The 8707-nt window shown below is 33.2% G+C and overlaps 1 protein-coding gene across 1 annotated transcript; it reads right to left on the reverse strand.

Annotated features, from left to right (window-relative positions):
- LOC110263604 lies at positions 7174 to 8594 on the reverse strand. The gene has a single exon (XM_021105179.1). It carries the CDS (start codon positions 8311 to 8313, stop codon positions 7669 to 7671), a length of 645 nt encoding a protein of 214 aa, XP_020960838.1. The 5' UTR covers positions 8314 to 8594; the 3' UTR covers positions 7174 to 7668.

Here is an 8707-nt window from a genome sequence, read left to right on the forward strand (position 1 = left end):
TTTTTATTTTTTTAATTTTATTCTCTTTACTATTAGATTTGAGTTGGAATTTAAAAAAAAAAAAAACATACATTTTAATATTTATTGTTGATATTTTATGTTAGATTTTATCTTTATCATTCTAGTTTCAAACTGATTTGTTAGGTTATTGATATACTATTATATATTTAAATTTGAATAGATATAATATATTTGGATCAAATTTTTTATCAAAAATAATTTTTTTTTTTCTATTTTTTTGTCTATTTAAATTTTTTTATTTTTTTAATTTTATTCTCTTTACTATTAGATTTGAGTTGGAATTTAAAAAAAAAAAAACATACCCTTATTTTTTATTTTTTTAATTTTATTCTCTTTACTATTAGATTTGAGTTGGAATTTAAAAAAAAAAAAAACATACATTTTAATATTTATTGTTGATATTTTATGTTAGATTTTATCTTTATCATTCTAGTTTCAAACTGATTTGTTAGGTTATTGATATACTATTATATATGTAAATCTGAATAGATATATTATATGTGGATCAAATTTGTTATCAAAAATAATTTTTTTTATTCTATGTTGTTGTCTATTTAAATTTTTTTATCTTTTATTTACTTTTGTTGATATTTAAGTATGCTATTGTCATTTACATCTAAGTAGTAAAAAAAATAAATTTTATCATCTCATAACTCTAACTACTTATACATGTACAAGTAATGATATCATGATATATAAAATATGATAAATATTTTAAGTTAATTATTTTTCTACTAACTATTATGTTCATTTAGAATTTTTTTCTATTATAAAAAAATTATTTCTCAAAAAAAAATTATTTAAACTTTAAATTTTGGAATCTAACTTTTTTTTGTGGGAACAAGTTCGCCGTATCACCTGACGAACCTCAAACTCCTATGCTCCCTTTTTGGTGGACAGCAGGAGTATTCAAAATCGATTTGATATGAACAAAACCAATCAACCGTACCAAATAAATCGATAATTGAATAAATCAAAAACCGAAAAAATAAAATTCTGCCGTTTTTATTCGGTTCGATTCGATTTTCAGTTCTAACACTAAAAATTTGAACCAAATCGAACCGAACCAAAACATACATATAAGTTAATCTTACTCCACTCAACCTAAACCAACCCTAATAGTTTATAGAGATACAGTACTCTCTCTCACTCATGCCACAAAAACCCAGAAAACCACAAACTCGTCTCTCACTCACGCAGTCTCAGACTCCATTCTCTTTTCTCAGTCCCAGTCCTCTCTGCTGTTGTCTGTCGAAGTCTCACACCGTCCAGCAGCCGCGTGTGCTCCGTCGCAGTTCATCAGCATCCATCCGTTCTCACTTCTGAGAGCCTTTGTGTTTTGTCATTCTCAGCGTCGTCGTGCTCTATCGCAGTTCGTCAGCTGTCCAATCGTGCAACGTCCAGCCTCTCCGCCACCGTCCAGTCTCTCCGCCTCTGTCACTGCATCTTTCAGTCTCTTAAGTAGCGTTTGTTTTGAGGTATTGGGATGAAGACTCGGAAATTGAGACTTAATTTCATATTTGTTGGCCCAGAGACTGGTACTAAAATTTCAGTCTCTTAAGTAGCGTTTGTTTTGAGGTATTGGGATGAAGACTCGGAAATTGAGACTTAATTTCATATTTGTTGGCCCAGAGACTGGTACTAAAATTTCAGTATTTCAATATCTCCAAAAAGTGGGGACACAGAGGACTGAAATTTTTGGGGACGGAGATTGAAACTTTAATAACATTTTATACCTAAAATACCTCCAATTCAATTAATTAATTCTAACTTTACCCTTTGTGCAAATTAAATTAGAGTTTCATTGTTATTTCAGTTTCTGTCTCCCACTTTACACCAAACACAATATTGAGACTTATTTCAGTCTCTGTCTCTTAGTCTCTATCTCTTAATCTCAGTCTCTCTTACAAACGCTACCTTAAGATTTTTTATTTTTTCTTAATTCTGTTTTTAAATTCCTTTTATTTGTCATAATTTGTTGTTATGATTCTTCTTTTTAAATTCTATTGTAAAAATTTTCAAGTCTTAGGGTTTTGATTTTTTTAATTCTGTTTATTTTTCATAATTTGTTGTCATAATTCTGTTTCTAATCTAATTATCTGTTATTTGCTGATTTTGTTAAGATTATTTGCTGATAGCTTTGATTGTTTTATTTCATTATTTTTGTTCTTATTGATTTTAATCTGATTATTTGTTACTTGCTGATTTTTATTAGGATTATTTGTTGATGGCTCTGATTATTTAATTTCATTATTTTTGTTCTTGTTGATTTTAATCTGATTATTTGTTACGTGTAATTTTTGTTGTAATTTTTTGTTCTTGTCTCTGTTTTTATAAAGTGAATTCTAACAACTTAATTTTCTATCTTTTATTTATTTTTTATTGTATATAGTGTACAATGTATTTGTAAATGGGGTTCTTTTAATTTTGTTGTTTTATCTTTTTGATGAGTTGAAGTTTTAGACTTCTGTTGGCAACACGAAGATAAAAAGGTTGTGATCCGTAGAGTAATGAGAAATTGGGATTATACGATACATAATTTGAAGGATTGGGCAAAAGAAAAACATAAAAAAAAAATTTTTGCTGTATTTTATAATGATTTATTTTTTATACTGAAAGTTTAGTCTATATATTTTGTTTATATATGTTTTCTGCTGAAAATTGTAAGATATTATTTTCAAGAGCTATTTGTACGTGCTTTAATTAATTTTCCTATAATTTTTAAAGATTTATATGGGATATCTTTATAGCATCAATGTATTTTCTTACATCTAATATAAATTATTGTGTTTTGTTTAGAACAGGCATTGAGATATCTTTATTTATTGTGTTCTAATTAAACCGATTGAATTTTGGTTGAATTTTGGTCAGACCATTAAATTAATAAATTAGTTATTAAAGTATACTTTTTGTCTCTAAAATTTTCGGGAAATTTCAAAAATACCTTTAAATTTTAATTTGTTTCAATTTTATCCTTAATGTTTTAAATATGCTTCAATTATATCTTTTTTGTTAATTTTTTAATAGTGAACCAATAATCAATTTTTTGTTTCAAATTTTAACCCCTAATCCTAAGTGTGTTTGGCAGTTGGCACACTGCCTAATTCATCCTCTCCATTTTTTCCCAATCTCATTCCATTCGAACAGACCAACACCTCCACTTTTCTTCCCAACCATCGCTCATCCTCTCATCCATCTCTCTCGCTGTAACCACCGGCGCCACCACCAACCTCCATCTTCGTCTCTAACATCATTCATCCATCTCCCTCATCCATCTCCATTTTCATGATCATAAAGCAGCAAAAGACAGGGTCCGAATACCGATCACACGTTTCTCTTCTCCCAGTCCCACACACTCAAGTCTCACATAGCATCCACCATTCACGGCGCCTCAAGCTCATGCTCCACCGTCCACGATTAACTGCGCCTAGAGCTCCGCCGCTCGTGATTCACCGTGCCTCGAGGTCCGCCGTTATGTGCGCTATGACTTCCCTCTCCGACAGCCTCAACTCTCCCTCTCCCTCTGCCCATGTCCAGATCTTGAACATTAACTGGTTTCAGAAACAACCCAATGGAAATGACGAGGTTTAATTTCTTGTTCAGATCTACAATTAGGGTTTAATTGCCCAAATAGTTTTGTTATTAATTTGTCAATATCACTCTTTTATATTCAATTTTGGTGTTTTCAACTCGTTGCTATTGATGTAGCTTTGGCACTTCATTCTGCAATTGAGCCAAATGTGTGAATTGATAAAATGTGCACGGTGGTTGGTGAGACAATGAGAAGCAAGGGAGAATGAGAGTTGGCATGAGAGAAAAGAGAGTGAGAGACAGAGATAGAGATTGGCGGTGGTGGTTGGTGGTGGTGCCAGTGGTTACAGCGAGAGAGATGGATGAGAGGATGAGCGATGGTTGGGAAGAAAAGTGGAGGTGTTGGTTTGTTGGAATGGAATGAGATTGGGAAGAAAGGGAGAGGATGGATTAAGCAGTGTGCCAACTGCCAAACACGGTTAGGATTAGGGGTTAAAATTGGAAACAAAAAGTTGACTATTAATTGACTATAAAAAAAATTAACAAAAAGAATATAATTGAAGTATATTTAAAACATCAAGGATAAAATTAAAACAAATTAAAACTTAAGGGTATTTTTAAAATTTTTCAAAAACTTTAAGAACAAAAAGTATACTTTACTCTTTATTAATTCTTGACCGATTTGGTTTTTGCAACCTTGCTCATTTTTCTCCTGGGCTCACCCACAAAACGAAACTACTTAAATTAAAGCCTAAATATTGTGACTATTAAGGACCTGTTTGAAAAGTTTTAAAAACTATTTTTTTTGAACTTTTGACTTATGAAAAATAGTAGTATTAATGTTTGGTACAATTTTTAAAAGACGCCACCAGCAACCACCACCACCAACCTCCATCTTCGTCTCTAACATCATTCATCCATCTCCCTCATCCATCTCCATTTTCATGATCATAAAGCAGCAAAAGACAGGGTCCGAATACCGATCACACGTTTCTCTTCTCCCAGTCCCACACACTCAAGTCTCACATAGCATCCACCATTCACGGCGCCTCAAGCTCATGCTCCACCGTCCACGATTAACTGCGCCTAGAGCTCCGCCGCTCGTGATTCACCGTGCCTCGAGGTCCGCCGTTATGTGCGCTATGACTTCCCTCTCCGACAGCCTCAACTCTCCCTCTCCCTCTGCCCATGTCCAGATCTTGAACATTAACTGGTTTCAGAAACAACCCAATGGAAATGACGAGGTTTAATTTCTTGTTCAGATCTACAATTAGGGTTTAATTGCCCAAATAGTTTTGTTATTAATTTGTCAATATCACTCTTTTATATTCAATTTTGGTGTTTTCAACTCGTTGCTATTGATGTAGCTTTGGCACTTCATTCTGCAATTGAGCCAAATGTGTGAATTGATAAAATGTGCACGGTGGTTGGTGAGACAATGAGAAGCAAGGGAGAATGAGAGTTGGCATGAGAGAAAAGAGAGTGAGAGACAGAGATAGAGATTGGCGGTGGTGGTTGGTGGTGGTGCCAGTGGTTACAGCGAGAGAGATGGATGAGAGGATGAGCGATGGTTGGGAAGAAAAGTGGAGGTGTTGGTTTGTTGGAATGGAATGAGATTGGGAAGAAAGGGAGAGGATGGATTAAGCAGTGTGCCAACTGCCAAACACGGTTAGGATTAGGGGTTAAAATTGGAAACAAAAAGTTGACTATTAATTGACTATAAAAAAAATTAACAAAAAGAATATAATTGAAGTATATTTAAAACATCAAGGATAAAATTAAAACAAATTAAAACTTAAGGGTATTTTTAAAATTTTTCAAAAACTTTAAGAACAAAAAGTATACTTTACTCTTTATTAATTCTTGACCGATTTGGTTTTTGCAACCTTGCTCATTTTTCTCCTGGGCTCACCCACAAAACGAAACTACTTAAATTAAAGCCTAAATATTGTGACTATTAAGGACCTGTTTGAAAAGTTTTAAAAACTATTTTTTTTGAACTTTTGACTTATGAAAAATAGTAGTATTAATGTTTGGTACAATTTTTAAAATCAAATTGTAGCTTTCTAAGAAGCTATTTAAATGCTTATAGATAAGTAAAAAAAATGATTTTTCTCTTAATAAAATTTTGTTATCACATTTATTTTAAAATAAGTACTTTTAGAACGAAAAAGTCAAATACAAAATAACTTATTTATAAGCTACTTTTAGTACTTGTTTGGGTGTTATTATTTTAATAAAAAAAAGATTTTTTTTTAATTTTTTTAGTGTATTTGATAAATTTCTAGTAATAAAAGTAAAAACACTAGAAAAATAAAAAATATCTTTTTTGAGAAGTTACCATTAAAAAATAGTAGTATTAATGTTTGGTACAATTTTTAAAATCAAATTGTAGCTTTCTAAGAAGCTATTTAAATGCTTATAGATAAGTAAAAAAAATGATTTTTCTCTTAATAAAATTTTGTTATCACATTTATTTTAAAATAAGTACTTTTAGAACGAAAAAGTCAAATACAAAATAACTTATTTATAAGCTACTTTTAGTACTTGTTTGGGTGTTATTATTTTAATAAAAAAAAGATTTTTTTTTAATTTTTTTAGTGTATTTGATAAATTTCTAGTAATAAAAGTAAAAACACTAGAAAAATAAAAAATATCTTTTTTGAGAAGTTACCATTAAAAAATAGTAGTATTAATGTTTGGTACAATTTTTAAAATCAAATTGTAGCTTTCTAAGAAGCTATTTAAATGCTTATAGATAAGTAAAAAAAATGATTTTTCTCTTAATAAAATTTTGTTATCACATTTATTTTAAAATAAGTACTTTTAGAACGAAAAAGTCAAATACAAAATAACTTATTTATAAGCTACTTTTAGTACTTGTTTGGGTGTTATTATTTTAATAAAAAAAAGTTTTTTTTTTAATTTTTTTAGTGTATTTGATAAATTTCTAGTAATAAAAGTAAAAACACTAGAAAAATAAAAAATATCTTTTTTGAGAAGTTACCATTTACATTTAAAAAAAAAAATTTGTTAAAAAAAAGATGTTTTTTACATAATAAATGAACAAAAAAGTATTTTTATCTTTTTTAATCAAAGATAGGAGACTCGAACCCGCAACCTCTTAATTGAGTATGGAGAGACTATGCCATTTGAGCTATAACTCATTGGCAAAAAAAAAGTATTTTTTATCTTATTTTACCCAAATATAATTGATAAATAAAAAGATCTTTTTATATGAAACATCCAAACATAAAATCACTTTTACTTTCGTAAGAGATCTTTTAAAAAAATATTATTAAAAAAAATTTATTTCAAAATAGTGTCTAAACAAGTGCTTAATATAAGCATTTATTGTTTAAACTAATTTTTTAAAAAAGAGGTAATGACCAAATCAGTACCCGAAAGATTAAAACGCTGACATTGCGGTACCTGACTATTGTAATCGACAAAATGATACTTGGTTAATTTTAAAAACTGACAAGTGTGTCCATAAGCTTGCCGGACCAAAACTCCGGTGAGGACAATGCTTACCTGGACACCGGATTATGATGACAAATCATATTTTAATTGAGTTGTAATTTTTAATTAATTAATTTGTTAGCCTAGGTGAAAATTCATTTCATTTTGCCCCAAATCAGAACTCTTTGCCCTAATCCCAAATTAACAAGCTCTCTGAACTTCTGCCACTTGAATCCCTGCTTCTCTACTTCCAACATCTCGATCTGTATCTGTAATTTCTGTTCTCTGCTTCTCTACTTCCACTTCGAAACAGGAAAGGAGAGGAAGATGAGTGGCATCGGTTGTTCTAGGTGGAGTCCTAGCGGCGAACAGGGAGGCGAAAGAGAAGCTCGCCGTCGTGTTGGTCCGGTGAAGAGGAGGCTGTTGGTGGCTGGCGGTTAGGGAACTAATGACAGAGGGAGAGAGAGCTTCGCGGAGGTGGTGGGTCTCGCACAGAGCCAAGGAGAACCGGCGGCGATGTGGTTGGAGGTTAGGTTCTGGGCTCGGCGGAGATGAGGTGCGGCGATGGTGAAATCGCGGAGGTGAGGCGCCGAAACAGTGAAGGTGTGGAGGCGCGTTGGGTGGTCCGCGAAGGTTCGGTGGTTCTGGGCGGCGCTAGGGTACGGACAGGGGAAAGATGGAGAGGCGGAAGAAGAAGAAAGAGAGAGATGTGGTGGCTCTGTGTCGGTTGTGGGTACAGACGCCGGCTGCGGTGGTGATGATTGGAGGCTGAGGCGAGGCTAGGGTTCGGACAGGAGGGGAAGAAGACGGAGGCTGGACGCGAGCTGGAGGTGATATCGCGAAGAGGAGGGTCACGGTGGCTCGGCCAGTAAGAGTGAGGGAGGAGAAGGTGGCCGCCGCTGGTTGGTTGGTTTGGGCCTGGTTATGATCTGTTTTTTCTGCATATGATGTTTCCGTGGTTTCGTGTTTGTGGAGGCTAAAATTGAAGGACCTGACTCGTTCCAAAAGCGAGGATGTTCGAACGAGTTGAGGCTGAGTGAACTCGCCGGTTCGGCAGTACTCGGCGTTGTGTCGTAGGTGTATTGGAGTGAGTCTGAAGGATTTGACTCGTTGCAGGAGGGAGGGTGAGCGAGTGAAAGGGTGTTGGAGTTCATGTTCTTGAATTCGGTTGTTGTGGGAGGAGGTGAAGCGGGAGGTGATGGCAATGGTGCCAATGACGAGGTTGACAAAGATGAAGAGGGAAGAAGGTGTTAACCAGCTGGCTATGAGAAGCGTCACTGAAACTGTTGGTTCTGCCATAGAGAGCTTGTTAATTTGGGATCAGGGCAAAGAGTTCTGATTTGGTGGCAAAATGAAATCAATTTCCACCTAGGCTAACAAATTAATTAATTAGAAATTACAACTCAATTAAAACATAATTTGTCAGCATAATCCGGTGTCCAGGTAAGCATTGTCCTCACCGGAGTTTTGGTCCGACAAGTTTATGGACACGCTTGTCAGTTTTTAAAATTAACCAAGTACTATTTTGTCGATTACAATAGTCAGGTACTGCAATGTCAGCGTTTTAATCTTTCGGGTACTGATTTGGTCATTATCTCTTTAAAAAAAATTTAATTAAACTGTTTGCTCAAATTAGACCTAATTATATTATTAATTATTAAATATTAATATTTAAATTTAGTAATTAGTAACT

The sequence above is a fragment of the Arachis ipaensis genome, chromosome B06 (genome assembly GCF_000816755.2).
Source record: "Arachis ipaensis cultivar K30076 chromosome B06, Araip1.1, whole genome shotgun sequence".
Taxonomy (NCBI): Eukaryota; Viridiplantae; Streptophyta; class Magnoliopsida; order Fabales; family Fabaceae; genus Arachis; species Arachis ipaensis.

What these genes read in the sequence shown, in the direction of transcription:
- LOC110263604 (XM_021105179.1), bottom strand. Translation starts at nt 8,313, where the DNA reads ATGGCAGAACCAACAGTTTCAGTGACGCTTCTCATAGCCAGCTGGTTA.